The sequence below is a fragment of the Vicugna pacos genome, chromosome 13 (genome assembly GCF_048564905.1).
Source record: "Vicugna pacos chromosome 13, VicPac4, whole genome shotgun sequence".
Classification (NCBI taxonomy): Eukaryota; Metazoa; Chordata; class Mammalia; order Artiodactyla; family Camelidae; genus Vicugna; species Vicugna pacos.
This window is the reverse complement of record NC_132999.1, coordinates 10,073,015-10,091,476: the sequence shown is the minus strand read 5'-3', so window position 1 is coordinate 10,091,476 and position 18,462 is coordinate 10,073,015. Positions and strand designations below refer to the sequence as shown.

The window sequence follows — 18,462 nt, the reverse complement described above, 5'->3', positions numbered from 1 at the left end:
CTGTGCTGAAGAGAAAGAACTGGAGAGAGGAAAGCAGAAAAGCAGAGGAACCAACTAGGAGACTATGTCAACAGTCTCCAGAAGGACAGACGTTGGTTTAGGACTTAGCGATAGCCGGGATCAAGAGCAGTGAACGAATCTGAGACGCATTCTGGATTAGAATGGACTGTACTTTTACTGTACATACACAGAAACTGAATTTTTCTTAAAAATTTTTTTAAAAGTCACTTAAAGACAGTAGTGAGCTCTAAGCTTTGGTCAACAAAAATAATCAATAATCAATAATAAGAAGAGAAAAGAGTTTTATTTGAGCCAAACTGAGGACTAGCCTGGAAGCCCACGTCCCACATGACTCTGAGGCACTGCTCTGGAGAAGCATGGATTCCAGCACAGTTTTGTATCTTGTCAGAACACAGAACATTAAGTAAGTCAGGAAAACATTTCTTCAAGGTTTCAAAAAATAAAAAAAATAAAAAAACACAAAAACACAGATCAGCGTGTACAGAGCGAGTCAGCACGGCCTTGGCCCTGGAAAGGGAGCCTTATCCTCTAGGGAGGACCAGCATTGGTGCCCCAGGAACGGAGGCGTTAAATCTTTATTTTTAACATGAACATTCTTTACTTCTGGTCAGTGTGCTCTTTTCTTTAATAATTAAAGCAGATGTACAATGCATGTTTGATAGGCTGCAAACAGGCTGTTCAGTTAGCATAAAATTCCAGTTAACTCATGTATAAGCCAGAATAACTTCCCTATAGCTCAATACAGGAAAATTTCTTCTATCATAGTTTGATTCCTTCGGACTTCCATTCCTTGATTCTCGCCGTCTTATTTTTACGTGACTTGACTATCTAAAATTAGCTGGAGCAGTTTTTACTTGCTCACTGGAGGGAAGCTGGCACAGAGCCAGTTGGGCTGGGTCACACTGAGTTTCAGTTTCCTCTTCCCTGAGTCTTGGAAGCCTCATTGCTGAGAAATTTTCAGCTTTCACTTTGTGCCTGCCTCGCTGTCCAGACGCAGCAGCTAGTCTCAGCTTCAGCCCTTGTAGAGATTCTACAAACGGGTAAATGACTTGCTCCTTTCCCCTCTTCCTAGCCACTTGCAAATAATGGTTTTTCTTCCTTTTTTTTAAATCAGAAAGTAATCATTTAGAATGAAAAACTAGCTAATGATTTTTCTTGCTATCTATTCACCCTCTGTTTACTCATTTCATGTACAATTGAGAGGTAAATAAGGGGCATAAATGCAAGCTTTGTGACAGTGCATGTAATCTGTTTTTCAATATTTAATGGAAACTGTGTTTGCTTTTCCACTAGATTGAGAAGTATGGCAGTGACAACTTGTTTAACGTGGATGCAAGAAAAAGTGCTGCAAAATTATTTTGGAGAAAAGCAGTTTAGCCTTCTCTATAAGGCCAGTGTCCATGACTTCTCCAGTAAAGGCTTGCTTGAGAGATGCTCTAATCAAGGACCTACTATAACAGTGATTTACACTGGAGATTACATTGTTGGGGCGTATGCGCAGAACGACAAAGAGGAATATGTTTTCATCACCCTTTTTGTCTTTCAAGAGACTGAAATTTCAGAATGCAAAATAGGACCATTCCAGCTATCTATGGTGTTTCAAGATAATTGTAAATTTTGTGTAAATCTAGAGAAAAAAAGGATGTATATTAGCCCAGAAACAAAGGAAAAACTTGGAGTATGTGGATATATTTCCTTCCAGGAATGTGAAGTTTTTCGATGTGAAGGTAGGTTTACCCAGATCATCCTACACAGAATTTTTGTCTTTATGTGTGAATGGTTCTAGCTGGCTCATCCCTGTAAGAAACAGTGACTTTTTTACTTGTCCTCATCTCCAGCCGGCCCAGACTGAAATCTGGCCACAATCTGTTTTCTATAACACAACTACAGTCGAAAGAAGCATATAGGGTTTTCTGGAGTTTGTTGGGGAAGGGGTGGGAGATTAGGAGGTAAGGTGGAAGGAAGAGAGAGAAAGCAACAACTTGAAGATTGTCAGATTCTCAGAAAGAAATCAGAGTTTGAACTTCTCTTGATTAGCACTGGACCCTTTCTACTGCAGTTTCCCATTCTATCCATTATATCAAAAGGCCAAAATTAATTTCCTTATTTTTCTATTAAAGGACATTTCAATTGTTTCCTATATTTGCTGTTATAATCCATGCTTCTGTGATACATGCATGCATATATCTGTGCACAAAATTACTTCTTTTTGGTAACTTCCCAGTTGTGGAATCGCTGTTTTAAGAATTATGTGCTTTTGCATTTCATTAGACAACAAAGCTTCAGTGGTCTTTGTTATCCCCAGGACTGTTACAGAAATACCTCTTTCCCTGTATCCTTGCCAGTCTTTACTATTATTAATATTTAGAATATTTATCAATTTCATGGTCAAAAGATGGTTTCTCATTTTATTTGCGTATCCCTGATCACTAACAGGTCTCTGTGTATTGGCCATTTATATTTCTTCTATGAAATAGTTTCTTATAACTATCCATTTAAAAGCAGGGCTCCTGGGAATAGTATTCCCTGAGCATTTGCATGTTCCAAACTAATTGTGCTTTTTATACATAAACGACTATCAGAATACATATTTCATGGAGCACACTTTATTTGGGGGAATATTGTAATGTTTCAACAGCACTGATGGAAACATTACAATTGTCGAAAACCTCAGGTTAGGCGTATTTATTTGTAGTATTTTTAACTGTTTCTCCTTGAGTGATTTAATCTTTCTTCCTCACTGTCCCAAACAACTAAAAACTTCTTGTTGTTGAAGTCTGGTAAATTTACTTGGATATGTCATGGTGTTGACCATCCTCAACCAGTTAAGTAAACTGTTTATTGAAGTATAATACATTAAAGGAAATGCATAATTGATCAGTATATCAAATGACAAACTTTTATAAATTGGATACACTGACATAACCACTGCCTGGATGAAGAAATAGATTATTACCATCATTTCAGAAGACTCCTTTAAGACTCTTCTCAGTTATTACTAACCAAAGGTAACCATCTTTCTGGCTCATATTAACATTAATACTTATTATTTTTGAATTTTATATAGATGGAACCACAGCAAAGTATATGCTCTTTTATGTCTGACTTCTTTCCTTCAATACTGTGTGTGAAAGATTGGGCTAATATAAGGGGATTGGATTGTAAAACCAGAGCTCTACAAATCAAATGTCATACCCAGAATCAAGTTTTACTAATAATTTCAAGAATAAAGCCAATCAAAAATCTCAGAGAAGGCAGAAAAAGTACTAGGATATTCTGTGTGGCTCCTAGGTTCTTCCTTTCCGTATTTGACATATGCTTTCTGGCTAAGAACAACATGCAGGGATTCAAAACTAAGTTTGTGGGCCGCCTTATATATCAAAGAGTGGTTAGGTTATGGAACATTTACATGCTGGTGCTATGGACCGGATTGTGTCTTCCCCAAATTCATATGTTAAAGTCCTAACACCCAGTGTGACTATACATGGAGATGGGGCCCCCAAAGGAAATAATTAAGGTTAAGTGAGGTCATAATAGTGGCGCTGTAATCTGATAGGGATAGGATACATTTCTATATAAGAAGGGACAACAGGGAACTTTTTCCCTCTCCTCGAATCCACAAAAAGAGGTCTTGTGAGCAGACAGCAAGATGGCAGCCACCTGCAAGCCAAGAGAAAAGGCCTCAGAAGGAAATCCACCTTGCCCACACCTTGATCTTGGTGTGGGACTTCGCCTCCAGAACTGTGGGAAGTAAATGTCTGCTGTTTAAATCACCCAGTCTAAGCTAATCTGCACAGCAGCCTGAGCAGACTGACACAATTAGCTTATGTGACATTTCTAGAAAGTGATGCCCCATAAACCCAGAGAATCTAGATTTATTTACTATAAATAATACTTAGCCAGGGACCTCCTGCCAAGGACATTCAAGAGATAAGTACTGTCCTTGTAGCAAATATCATTAGTCTATTTACCAGGAGATAAGATTATTAGCATATTTATAAGAAAATGGAGCCCAGTCACATTTTTTCCCCTGAAAGTGTTACCTGGTAAAGCGAGCGAATGTATCACAGACCAGTTGTTTCAATTTCTACCTCCTTAGTGATTCAGCCATAGTATTATCTGTAGTAGTATTTTTTCCTGTTAACTTTCATATACTATTCCATTGCAATGATTCTATCATATTAAAAGAAAAAATCAAATCACTTTTGGTGAACATTTGGGTCTTCCAGTTTGGGACTATCACAAATAATATTGCTATAAATATTCTTGTGCATGTCTTTTGGTTCATGTATGTTCATATTTTTTGAAGAATATAAGTATGAAATTTCTGGGTCATCGAGTATGTGTATGTTCAGCTTCAGTGGAGACTGACAAAGTTTTCCAACACTGTCATACCCATTTCCACTACCACAAGCAGTGTACGAGACTTTCTGCCACTCCGAATCTTTCCCCACGTTTTTTATTACTGGTTTTACAATATGTAACCATTCTGGTATGTGAGCTATGGTGTGACCTTTTGTGAATTTGGCTTTCTTTCATTAGACTAGTTAGCAATTTATTTATTTCACATTTTTAATTAATTAATTACTATGTTAATTTATCCTTTTTTCGATTTATGGATTTGTATTTCTGTTATATTCTGATATTTCTAAGGTTTGTTCCCTTTCATTCTTTTCTGTTTCTGTTTTCTATTTCCTTCTTTCTTGTTTGTCATGAAAGGTACTTTTATCACAAGGTTTGTATAAAGTATTTGTATTATTGTTATTTTCTGTATATTTACAATTGTGATTTTTTTAATTTCCTTTTGGGTGTTAAAGCTATTTAAGAGGTTGCCTTTCCCTTTGTTTACACTCCTTTTCTAGCTTTATTGTAGTCATTGAACATAGTCTTGACTATTTCTACTTTTGGTCATTTAAAGAGGCTTTCTTTGTAATCATACAGATAGCTATATTTATAAATGTTACACACAGTTATTATTCTTTTGTTGTTTAGAGAATTACCAGCATTACTACACCTAATCCTTTCAGTTTTAAATGCATCATAAAAGAGTGTCTCTTTTCAAGAAAGGAAAGAATTCTGGGCCTGAGTCTCATTGGTTCAAATGAAGACCTAAGCCCACCCCTGAATTGCTCACTGCTCTTTGATTGGCTAGGCAGAAGTTCTACATTCTCTTGAAAGCAGCAAGAAGAATATCAATTGGATTGGAAGTTCCAGGAGGCGCAATTATTAATAGTAGATTTTGGAGAAAATCTAGTGCTTGTGATTGTTTTTGTTTGTGTGTCTTTGCACATTATCCCTTTCAGATCTGTTGGATTATGGAGGAGAAAATATTTTAGAGTATTTCCTGTCTTTCCCTAGTCTGTCCATGTTTCTAGACCTTGCTTCTGTGATTTACAGAGGACCCCGCCCTCATCTCCCATGTTGGAGTGAGTCACACACTACTGCTCGGTAATTTGGGGAGAAAAATCTGCTGACACTATAGTCTTTCAGTGCCCACCTTGACTCTAGCTCTAGACTCTTCAAATGTGATGATGTTAAGAAGATTTCCCATAACTTTCTACATTTGCTTTTCACTATCCTGCACTATTCCTACCGAAAGGCTATTTATGCATTTTTTCCATAGTGAATTCATTGACATTCATTTAGTGTCCATCATTCAACAGCTTGTAATCGTCATTGTTATTTGATTATTTCTCTAGATTTATTGGACAAAAGGAGGATGGAAGGGGTCATAGAGTAAGTCAATGTTTTTAATGTTCTATCATTCTGTTCGTTATCGTAGGCTTATTCTGTTACAGTTTCTGTCAATAAAATTGGTAGTACAAATTATCATAGAAAACTTGTGGATCATCCAGAACAAACTATATCTATAATCATAAAATATTTGGTAATAGTAGTGTTAAAACAAAAAGGACACTGAGTAGATGGAAGATATTTCTAATGTTTTTATGTAGTTGAAGCAAAATGATTATTTGGCTGAATACATCTGTCTACATTTTTACTTAGAATTCTTACAGTTCCAGTTCCAGCTACTTTAGGGAAGGGGTGGTTGGCAGGTAGGGAACACCCATCATGAACTCCAAGAACATGTTAGAAATTGTCTACTTCCATATACTTCAGAAGTCACATATTATGTTGTGGTTTTTGAAGTTTATTGCTGATAATTTATCTTCATGTTCAACATAGTTGATATTTATTCAGGGGTGTATATGACCTGGTTGCTTAAATCTGAAAAGTTTCATGTCTGATTTGCTTTAGTTAAAAGTGCTATGTTTGCTTTTACTTCTTTAACAATAGGATTTGGAGATAGGATAGTTTCATGTCTTTTTACATGAGTTGCTAATCAAAAATAAATAATAACCTATAAGAAAAGAAACTGAATTCTAGGAAAGTTTATGGTAAGGCCTTGTGACCTATCCTTAGTCAACTTTTAAAATTGTCTTGTCTAAACAGGCTCAAGGACAAGTTGTTGTCTGCCATAAGAACTTACAAACCATATGGAGACTTGGTTCACCAAACACGAATTCTGCTTCTGGGTCCAATTGGAGCTGGCAAGTCCAGCTTTCTCAACTCAGTAAAGTCTATTTTCCGAGGTCATGTAACAAACCAGGCTTTGGTGGGTTCTTATACATGTGGGACCTCTGATAAGGTGAGTCCATTCTAGGTCACTCAGCCTTTGTGTCTTTGCTCAAGTCACTTAGATTTGAACAGGCTTTTGCTGATCAACTTCATTACAGATAAACTCTATTTCAATTTACAGTTTTTTAAAAAATGAACTCTTCAAGTTTTTTTTTCCCTATACAGTACAGAACATATTTTATAAACGATGGAAAGAATGCTGACACCTTGCCATTTATTCTGTGTGACTCATTGGGGCTGAGTGAGACAGAAGAAGGGCTCTGCATGGGTGACATACCCTACATCTTAAAAGGCCACATTCCTGACAGATACAAGGTATGATTTAGTTACTTATTGAGAAAGTATAATTGATATTTAAAATGTTTATTTTTGCCCACTCTCAACAATATCAGACTCTAGTGCATTGACATTGATTTTTTTTTAAATTACACTTGTTCAAAATCCTTTGCTGCTTTTTGATATTTTATTTTACAGAGAATTAAAACACCTGAAGGATTCTTCTGTCATAGCTGTCATAGCAACTCTGAATGTTGTTATACATTCAATTGCTTTTGGCTCTGTGAAACAGAAATCCAACTATGTTAATTTACTCACATGGGTAATTTTTCTATGTAACAGAAAGTCTGAAGATAGGCAGCTTTGGGCCAGTGTGACAGGTTATCAATTTTCAAGGATCCTTCTGGCTTTCTGTTCTGAGACCCTCAGCCTGGGATGCTATGATGAAATCTCACCCACCCCTCCATATTCAGATGTTGAAGTCCCAGTGCACAAGGTGATGATATTTGGAGGTAGAGCCTGCAGGAGGTGATTAGGTCATGATGGTGAAGCCCCCGTGAATGCAATCAGTGCCCTTGTAAGAAAAGACACAAGAGAGCTGACCTCTCTCTCAGCCCTATGAGGACACAACAAGAAGGTGCTGTCTACAGACCAGGACTAAGGCTCTCACCATACACAAAATGTACCAGCACCCTGATCTTGAACTTCCTAGCTTCTAGAACTATGATAAATAAAAGTTTGTTGTTTAAATCACCGAATAGGGTAATGCATTATAACAGCCCAAGCTGACTAGGATATGTGTCTTTCATCTTTATGTTCTTAAGATGTTCATGCTAAGCACTGTCAGAGGAAGGAAGAGATTACAGAGAAGGCAGATTAGTCTGCCTTTCTTTTTTTAACTTTGCTATTCCTTTTTATAAACATTTAGATCTTAAATTAATTGTTAATTTACCTTGTTCCTAATAAATAGTCCATGTGCCAATATCTTTCATTGAATGCCTTTTGCATCTTTTTCCTTCTAAGTATGGGATTTATTTTTATATCCTATAACTCATTCTATTAATGTATTTATTAACTCCTTTATGATATTGTTTGCATTACTATGTTGTTTAATGTTTTTATTACCATAGCAATCAATTATGTCCTGATAACCCACTGGACAAGTCATATTCATTATTCATGTCTGACATTTGTTTTTCTTGACCATTTCACACATACACGTTTTCAAATGAGCTTGTTTGTGTTTTTTTTGATTGCTTGTGTTTGTGCTTGATTTATTAGTCCTTTGATGGAAATTACATTAAAATTTTGTATCAAAAGTTGATATACATCTTTACATATCCAGTGTTTTTATTTAGAAACAGAGCATGTTTTATTTTTCTATTCATGCAAGGTTCTTTCATTCTTTAGTATAAAGTTATCTTGTAGAGGTAATTAAGCTTATTTTAAAATATTCTTTAAAAGAAACATTTACTATAGAGCATGTTAAATCTATGCAAAAGCAGACAAAGCAATTTAATCAATTTGTATTTACATAGCTTTGACAATTTTTGACTGATAGACAAACTTGTTTCATCTATGACTACCCACTTTCTCCTCTCGTATTATTTGGAAGAAAATCTAAGAAGTCATAACATTTCATACATAAATGAATATGCATTTAAATATATATACACACACACACACACACACACACACACACAGGGGCATATATGTCTTTTATTAAATGTAACCATAATATGCTTATCACATTTAAAATTACTAGCTGCTCTTAATTTATTAAATATCACAGTCTGTTTGAAACATTATAAAATAATGTTTTATAACATTAATAAATAGATCTATTTATTAGTAAATAAATCTATTCAGTCTCTTTTTTTGGTGGTAACTTTTAAAAAATTTATTTTATTTTTTTCCATTCCTTTATTGAAGTATAGTCAGTTTACAATGTTGTGCCAATTTGGGGTGTACAGCATAATGTGTCAGTCATACATATACAGCTGGAGGAATAACCCTTCTGGGCTTCAAACAATATTGCAGAGCTACAGTAATCAAAACAAGGTGATATTAGCACAAAAACAGACACATGGATCAAATACAACAGAATAGAGAACCCAGAAATCTATCCAGCTTCTTTTAATTTGCATGTTCTGCCTCTGTGTCTTCTGGTATTTTTCCTTGAAATTCGTTTCTTTCAGAAATCTGATTGTTTGGCCTGTAGACTTCCCCACAGTCTGAGCTCTGCTGTTGTCATCACTCGATGTAGTTTTCCATGGTCCTCTGTTTTCTGTGTATCCTAAAAATTGGTAGTTGAACCTAGAGTCACCTTCAGATTCAGCTTTTGCTTCATAGATGGTGTCGTGTTCTTTCATGAAGAGCCACACAACTTTGGGTTTTCTCATTTTTCTAATGTAAGTATTCATTAACGTTCAATGACTAGATCAATTTATTTATTAGAGTCTAAAAGCAGTAATATTCTATTTCTATCATTCCTTCTTCATTTCACATACGAAAGAGAAACTTCCCCTTATTGCCTACTTGATTACTTAGTGGTACAGTTTATGTAGGAAAGGCAAGATATGTGCTTCATTTTCTTAGAGAAATGATAGAATACTATACATTATGGATAAATTGGACTTTTGCCACTGCAAGTAGTGCTGAAGTTAATAGCCTTGTCCATACACCGTTTTGTATTTTTGCTAGTGCTTCAGTGGGACAGGTTCCCAGCAGAAGGATTGCTAGTTAAGAGTATAGCACAGGGAACTATGTTCAGTATCTTGTAGTAGCCTATGGTGGAAAAGAGTATGAAAACGAACATATGTATGTTCATGTATGACTGATGCACTATGCTGTACACCAGAAACTGACACAACATTGTAAACTGACTAGACTTCAATTAAAAAAAAAAAAAGAGTAAGTGCATCCTACTGAGAACCGCTTTCGCCCTTTGCATTCTGCCTGATGATAACCAGATTTCTTTCTGGATGCTCTCACCTCCATCTTTGCTAACTTTGCTTCTTTTATCTAGAACACTTTCTGCTATTTCCTCATTCCCTGTATCAGATGAACTCCTATTTTTCAGCTTTCAGAGTATATGCCCCTTCCTTACAAGAGCTTTACCTGACAACGTGAAGGGACAGCTAGCTACATGCATACCGACTGTCTTCTCCACCAGATTGCTGTCCCCTTAATGTTAGAGACCTGCCTGTTTTGTTCACCGTTCCAGTCACTTACACAGGGTCTGTGCTCGTATGTGCGCACTCATAAATATTCATCGAATTAACATGTTGCTTTACTTTTACCTTACAGTTTGATTGCACGAAACCAATCACACCAGGCCATGATAACTATATAGGCTCCCCGTTGCTGAAGGACAGAATCCATTGTGTGGCATTCGTGTTCAATGCCAACTCTGTTGAACATCTCTCTAAAGAAATGGTGTCAAAGATCAAAAGAATTCAAAGGGAGTTGATAAAGTGTGGTGAGTCTCATTCCACTTAAGTACTGAGGGCAACTGATTTGACTGTATTGTTGGGTGGCTTCGGGACAGGAGGAAGAACTTAGGAAACTGCATTTGTGACTATTCCCTGGCATCTTAATGTTATTCAGTCAAACGGAGCACTCACTAGCTGTGTGACTTTGTGCAAGTGACTCAAACTCTCTGAGCCTCAATTTAGCATCATAACAGCATGTACCTCAGAGATTTATTGTAAGGGTTAAACAAATTAATAGAGATGAAGAGCTTAATACAGTCCTCACTACCTGCTACCACGGCATCCTGGCATGCATTTTTTTATCAAGATTCTTACATTTCCCCTTGAGTCTTAAAGGATTAGAAAGTGGGAAAGAACATTTCAGTATGAAAAAGAGGCAGCAAAGTAAGATTTTGGATAGAAGAGGTAGCATAAAGACTTCGGCGAAGGTAAATAGGGTTGGGAACCAGGGGGCCTCACGCTGGCTTTTCTTGGCTTTGTTATCCACATCGTGTTTGGGAATGAGCCAGTTTGTCACACTCTGGTTAAGTTAGAAGCAGGGAGGGATTACTGACCGTCTCGCTGAAATTTAAAAGCTTGCAAGGGTGGTGTGCCGGGAGGTGCTTGTTAACACTGTGACATGGGAGCACTGTATTTGTGATGCCTTGATAAATTCCATCTCCTTCCTGAGGCCTCTTCTCTCCCGTCTTGTTTGTTAGAGTCCTTTTGATCTTTTCTTTAGTCTCCATAAAAACACAGCTGTTTGGACAGGATATGAAATCATTAAGTAAAATTGTAGCATAAATGTGACTTCCCTCTTCCAAGAGGTGGTTCACTTGAAGCGTCCTCTTTTACCATGGAAGGCAATGAAGGAATTTCCTGTTTCAGAGGAATTCCAGGCACCAGTGAGTAGTTAAGGGGGATTTACTGTGAGGGAGTAGGAACCTTCCCAAATCTCTGAAGTTGCTCCATAGATAACCTATTGCATAGCTGAGAGCTAGCTGATTAACTGAGAAATCCTGAGGTTGTCTAGACTGATAAATACATCATAAAAATGTAATGAAAAAACGTTAAAAAAATCTATCTGTTTGGCATAGGTGTGGTACATGTGGTTTTGCTCACTCATGTGGATACCTTGGATATGATTATGAAAGGTGACCTTGTGGACATATACAGCTGTCTGCCTGTGAAACTCAAGGTAATGGGCGATGCCATTTATAAACACATTTTCTGGGGTACGTCACTATGTTCACATGATATTACTGTGTATGAAAATAAAATAAACATCTCCTGAGTTTAAGAAGAATTAAAACCACTGGGATTTCAAAATGTAGAATAAATAAACAAGATTGTACTGTATAGCACAGGGAAATATATACAAGATTTTGCGGTAGCTCACAGTAAAAAAAAAAGTGACAATGAATATACATATGTTCATGTATAACTGAAAAGTTGTGCTCTACACTGGAATTTGACACAACATTGTAAAATGACTATAACTCAATAAAAAATGTTAAAAAAAAGAAGAGTTAAAACCATTGCTTGGGATAATTCAGACTCATTTCCCAAGTTTTAAAAATTAAATATATGTTCATCATTATGCTGATACAGATAATTCCATCCATTACAATTTAATTTAATTAGGTTCAATTCAACCAGTATTTATCAGATGATGAAAACAAGTTCCCTGCACTAAAAAGCTTATAATTTTATCAATAGAGGTGAGAGGTTGGGGAAGTAAGATAAGAGGAAATTGACAAAAGAATGTGATGTGATTGAGTATGATAAGTGTCATGAAATGATTAAAAATGAAAAGTATTTAATGTTTAGAGAAGACAAAATTGTATTACAGGGATGGGGAAGATTTTATTACTGAGGTGGCACTGGGAGATGACTTTCAAGGAGAAGAAAGTATTTCAGGAAATGAAGGGACAAAAATGGGGAGGAAAAACCAATTTCAAGCTCTAGGAACAGCATAAGTCAATAATACATCAGTGAAGGAAAAGGCAGCATGTGAGGGAATCATGGAGCCGTTAATTTAGTGGAGGTTTGGATCCTTGGAGCGGGGGAGGAAGTGAGAAAGTTTCATTTGCATGAGGTGATTTAATTCATTAGGTGCATATGGGGAATCATAAAAATTTTTGGAAAGAATATTGTCGTGACCAAAGTTGAGCTTCAGAAAAATTAATCTGCCACCCACGTGCAGAATAGATTGGAGTCAAAAGGAACCTGGAGGTGGGAACACCAGTTGGGAAGACATAATGATAACTAATATTTGTTGAACACTAAGTATGTGAGAAATTTTCCTACTGAATACTTACAACCCTGTGAGACAGGTACTGTTACGACCACATTTGATAGATACAGAAACAAAAGGAGACAGAGTAAAAGCATTTGCCAGTTTATTGATAGTGCTAAGAAGTGACAGAGCCCTGTTTTGAATCCAGGCAGTGCGGCTCCACGAATAAACTAGTCTAAGCACGAATGAAGCATTGACATTAAACTAGTCTAGTAAAATGGCTTATCCTGAGAATAACCTTTAAAAGGAAACAGGCAAATTATGGACTCTAGTGTAAGGGCATTAAAAATGCTTCAATTTCAAAGCAGTTCATATGGAACTATTAGTTGTTTTTTTATTTCTAATTCATATTGAATCTACTACATGTATGCTAAGTTGAAAACGAGCAGTGATAATAGATCTTGACTTGCCAAGGTCTTGAAGAAAAGAACTTTATGGGGCTAAATCTCTGTCCCCCGTCCTCCAACAGGGAAAGTACTGCCAAGCTCCTACGTTTTGTTACTGCTTTCATGATTCATGTTGACGTAAAATTGTATTTTTCACTGTCTTAAGATTTCTGGGTTTTAATGTCGGTGTTGCAGTTGGAGGCAGTTCACCGAGAACTTGGATTTCCTCCTTCTAACATCTTCGTGGTTAGAAATTACACCTCAGAGTGGGAGCTGGAGCCTGTCGTGGACGTTCTGGTCCTCTCTGCGCTGAGGCAGATGCTGTGGGCTGCAGACGACTTCTTAGAGGATCTGCCCTTTGAAGAAACAGACAGATGTGTTTGGTGACGCAGAAGCGCGAACGTGTGAGCTCCGCGGGGACTTCCGGTTTGTGTCCCTCCTGGAGGATCTGCACTACTTCTCTAACCCTTCGTCTCTTTTTAAAATGAAATTCTTGACATGACCCACCCGTGCCTTTCCCACTGAACATTCCCAGCTGCATCTTTGCCCTCTTCTGTCAAAATGGGCTTCATTGCGTGAGACCCAGAAAGGGCTTGGCTCGCCGTTGTTCCTGATCCGATATGGTCTTTGACTGTTGGTCCTTTTCTGGGACCTGATGCTTCTTTGCCCTTTTTAGCTTGGCTTTTCGACACCTCTCCTCGTCAGAGTCTCTCTTAAGGCAGTGTGATCAGTTCTGGGTAGCGGTGTTGACAGCCTCAGATTTTAGGGTTCCATGTATTTTCTGTTGTCAACGTGTGCGCACTACTCGCTTTACCGTTCCAACCAGAGATCAGACACGTTTCAGTCTAAACTCAAATCTTACTTTAGTTTGTGGGAAGTCAAATTAGGGTATCATAACATCTCTAGTTCTCTCTCACTGCAAACTACTGGGAAACCCTCATTCTACTGCCTTTGCTGTCCTGACTCTGCAGTCTTGGTTTCTCCATTCTTTCTCTTCCTCATGGTGCAGGCACTCTCAAAGCCAGGGTTGGCTTAGACCTCCAGGAGCCCAGTGGGTTTTCCTCCTGCTAGTTGCTTTTCCCTAAATAGTCCATCAAGAATATTTTTTTTCTCTTTATTCAGAGATGAGAGGAAAGGATTATTAAGTGTATGAGTAAAGACAATGAGTAAGTGAATGTTTTACATTAATATATGTGTATTTTTATCTCATCATGGAGGAATGAAAATTAAGACATGAGAAAACACAGGAAGGAGAGAAGTAGTGGAAACTGAACCTATTTTATTTTTATCTGGAATGAAGTTACACATACAAAATCATATCACCTATAAATAAGAACAGCACAATTTAAAGTCATTAATTGTGAAAACAATCGTAATTCCTTTTGAATTTATGTTTTGTATCTGTGAAAAATTAAAGTTTCTTTTTATAAAACCCGAGTCTAACATGGGTGCGTGTGTGTGTGATTTTGGCAAAGCTTATTTTAATATGATTTGCCAGCATCTTCTGCTCTTCACTCAAGTCATTTTAATTTGCCTTCTTATTTTATTTCTAAAGTGCTTGATTTTGCTCTCTTTGTGTCCCAGTTAATGTTGTATTCTTTAACCTAAATCCATTTTTACTTTAATATCTGAACACTTCTTCCAGGATGTGGCAGTTAGTGAGTTCCAGAAGACCAAAATTGAAAGGGACTGTAGTATGATTACTCTGTAAGTTACGACTATTTTAGTTACAAGTGACAAAACTCAACCTGAACTGCGTGATTAGAAAAGAAGACTGTAGTAATGGGCCAAGTAATCATACCATGGGAAAGGCTGGGATTGGACTGAATTGTCCTCATAAGTGGTTGAATTCAGGGATTCCAGAACTATTCTGTTTCTTTCTCTCTCCCTTAAACAAACACACACACACACACACAGCCTTTTGATCCCTTCTTTCTGTATATTGTTGTCATTCTCTCAGGCTAGCAATCTTTTTCTTTTTATTGAGGTATAGTCAGCTTACAATGTTGTGTCAACTTCCGGTGCACAGCACAATGCTTCAGTCATACATGAATATACATATATTCATTTTCATATTCTTTTTCACCATGAGCTACTACAAGATATTGAATATACTTCCCTGTGTTATACAGCATAAACTTGTTTACCTATTTTATATATACCAGTCAGTATCTGCAAATCTCGAACTCCCAGTTTATCCCTTCCCACCCCACTCTGTCCTGGCAGTAACAGGTCTATATTCTATGTCTGAGAGTCTGTTTCTGTTTTATTTATGAGTTCATTTGTCTTTTTTTTTTCAGATTTCACATATGAGTGATATCATATTGTATTTTTCAGGATAGCAATCATGATAAATCTACATCTTCTGAGTCCAAGCTTCAGGCTGACATTAATTCAGTCTTGTGACCTGAAGTGAAACAGGATTTTTATTTCCCAGTTTCATTGTGAAATAATACAGAAAAGGACCTCAATTGATCTAGCTCAAGTCGTACCCCTACCCCCCAGGAATAATTACTTTATCTAGAAGAACAAGGAAGGGTGATCAGCACATTGTAGGTCATATCTGCTCAGGAAGAGTGATTTATTATTTGAAAAAGAAAGTTAATCATGGACAGGGCTACTACTATTGGATTAACTGAGCTGGAGGGGCACTATAATATGTTCCCTTATAGATTTGGGAAGTTTCATATCTAGTTCCTCATTCAGATAAAAAAGTTTGCTAAAATTCTTATTAATTAGTTTAAACTGGCTCACCTTTACAAAAGGTTTTAAACTTTAATAAAAAGCTTTTTAAGCTAAAGTATCATATGCACCTAAAAAGTGCATGGTTCTTAAGTATAATACATAGCGAGATACATTTTGACAAACATTACAAACCCATGAAATTCGAACTCAGATAAGAAACAGAACATCATCAGTATCCTGTAAGTCCCCGTTACGCCCAGGCTAGTTATCTAGGATAGCCACTGTTCTGACTTTTAATTGCATAGAGTGGTCTTTTTTTATCCCTTACATAACTAGTCTTATAAACTATTTACTCTTTTGGGTCTGACTTCTTTCATGTGATAATGCATTTGTTTGTTTGATTCATATAATAGCACAAAGATAAAGATCATTTATTCTCATCTATTTGATGGGCAGTTGGGCAGTTTTCAGTTTGGGACTATTACAAACAGTGCTAGTATAAGCATTCCAGTATGTGCCTTTTGGAGAACAAAGGGAAATATTTCCATTGGGTGTATATAGTTAGGACAGAATTACTATGTATGTACATGCTTAGCTTTAATAGATAATACTAATCCCTTTTTAAAGGCATTTAAATATATTTTGGTTTTATTTAAAAATTCAGTGACTCAAACCTTCCAAAATTTTAAAACTCCATCTCAAAATTTAATATATTTAATTTCTTATTTTAGCAGTTCAGTTGTTTGACTAGACCTTCCCAAGTACTAAAAGATTCTTACAGATCTAATATCTTGACCTTAAAATCATAGTAAATCTAAAGTTATTCTACATTTCCCAATATATGACAAACATTTACTAAGATTTCAACTTAAATCCACAAGTTCAAATTAAGCACTTGATTAGGGCATTTAAAATGAGAGATACAAGAAATTTGACCTATTAGTACTTCATGTTTGGTTAACTCTTGCTGCCTGAGAAACTACTTCAAAATTTAGTGCCTTGAAGAGGAATCATTTATTATTCCCTGCATCTGAGGGTTGGCTGAAGTTTTGTTATCCCAGCTTGGGCTCAGCTGAAGGGCTATGCTTCAAGCTGTGGCTATTGGGGTAGGCTGACAGGGCTGCTCTACTCCAGGTGTGTGCTTTCTGAAACTGCTGAGACAGGAGCCTCCTGGGGGAGGTTCCTCTTGTGCAGCAGAATTGCAGGAAGGTGGGGGAGTCATGCAATGTGCCTTAAAGCCTAGGTGTGCAACTAGCACATCATCACTTCTGCCCACCTGCCATTGGCCAAAGCAAGTCATATGGGTAAACCAAAACCAAGGGGCTAAAAAATTCAGCCTCTGCAACAATGAGGTCATGGCGGGTTAGTGATTGCAGAAAGGAGTGAAGAATTGAGACCAATAATAATGTATGTATATGTCTATCTATTATATACATATATATTATAATAAACTACATAGAGAGAGTAACAAATTATACAATTTCCTTCTTATGCTTTGTTTTCCATTCCCATATCAAAAGAAAGCCAGGCTTAACTTACGTTCTCATGGGAGCAACAGTATACATTCTCCATCCACCCTCAAAAATACTTACATTCTCTGGTACACTGTCATAACCTAATAAGACAGATTTATGCTTGATCATTATCAAAAGTCAGCTGATTCATAACAATGATACCATTATGATAATTTATTAGAAAACAAAGCCAGGGGAAAATGAGAATTGTGATAACTCATTCGTGTCAATTTTGAGTGAAAAACATGGGCTGGAAGTATAGGAGTCTTTCCAGAGACAGTACATAACATTTGCCAGACCATACTAATTAGAATGAGGCTCAGTGGATTCTAGGGCTATTTGAATCTTGGAGGGTAAATATATTGCACCCAATGTATTATTATCTTTTATACATCAAGTGACCAAAGAGAAATGTGAGTTTGAATGGGATCTGGAACAAAAGAGACTTAGAATTTTAAAGGAAGCACTATAGCTCAAGCAGCAAAATCAAGACAATGTGATGCTGTTACATAAATTGTTTTGGAAGTATTTACTATCTGGACATATGCAGGCTAAATTCCCTGGAAGAAGTCTACAACTGTTTCCACTTGGTGACCACTGGGAGACTTAGATTTGCAAGTAACCTGATGGCAGTAGCTACATGTAGTCATTCCAAGAGACCGCTGTTGTCCTGAAACTGGGCTTTGGTGGAGATAGCTCCCATTGTAGAAAGACATCAAGTAAGTCTAAGATCTAAAATACGTATTATATTATTAGGTAATGTCAGAGAGCTATTCCAATGATGACAGATCAGCTCCAATGACGGATAACATAGAAATGGAATAGTAACCAGATGCGACTCTGGGAAAGTACATTGTATCCATGAGCAGGTTGCAGCCCTGCCCTTGGGACAGATGAAAGAACCACCAGAAGAATGGTTAGTTTCTGTTATTGTGAAGTGTGAACCTGTGATTTTCATCCTAATAAAATAACACTTTATAGTGGACAGTTAAGAATACTAGTGTGAGGAGAAGTAAATTATGGAAATGTGTGGAAATTCTGTAGAAGAATTAAAATGGGCCATGTCAGTAATCATCAGATAAAACCTGGGATTAGAAGACAAAGGCTTATGCTTTGGTCTATTTCTTGGATGTATCTACTTGGATATATAAAATAAATGGGGATATTAT

General features: G+C 36.8%; 1 protein-coding gene across 4 annotated transcripts in view; it reads left to right on the top strand.

Annotated features, from left to right (window-relative positions):
• Positions 1-975: 975 nt before the first annotated feature.
• IFI44 (interferon induced protein 44) overlaps positions 976-18,462 on the top strand; it is a 38,060-nt gene continuing 20,573 nt past the window's right edge. For 3 of the 4 annotated variants that reach the window (XR_012079006.1, XR_012079007.1, XM_072974143.1), the window contains exons 1-7: positions 976-1,061; positions 1,315-1,748; positions 5,721-5,757; positions 6,475-6,670; positions 6,826-6,975; positions 10,246-10,417; positions 11,507-11,607. Coding sequence is in view for 2 of the 4 variants with exons in the window: in XM_072974143.1 (XP_072830244.1) it covers positions 1,325-1,748; positions 5,721-5,757; positions 6,475-6,670; positions 6,826-6,975; positions 10,246-10,417; positions 11,507-11,607 (1,080 nt within the window). In the remaining 2 variants the exon portion in view is untranslated. Of the gene's footprint in view, positions 1,062-1,314; positions 1,749-5,720; positions 5,758-6,474; positions 6,671-6,825; positions 6,976-10,245; positions 10,418-11,506; positions 11,608-13,289; positions 14,532-18,462 lie in introns of those variants that run through there. The other variant, XM_006205979.4, reaches the window with a different exon arrangement.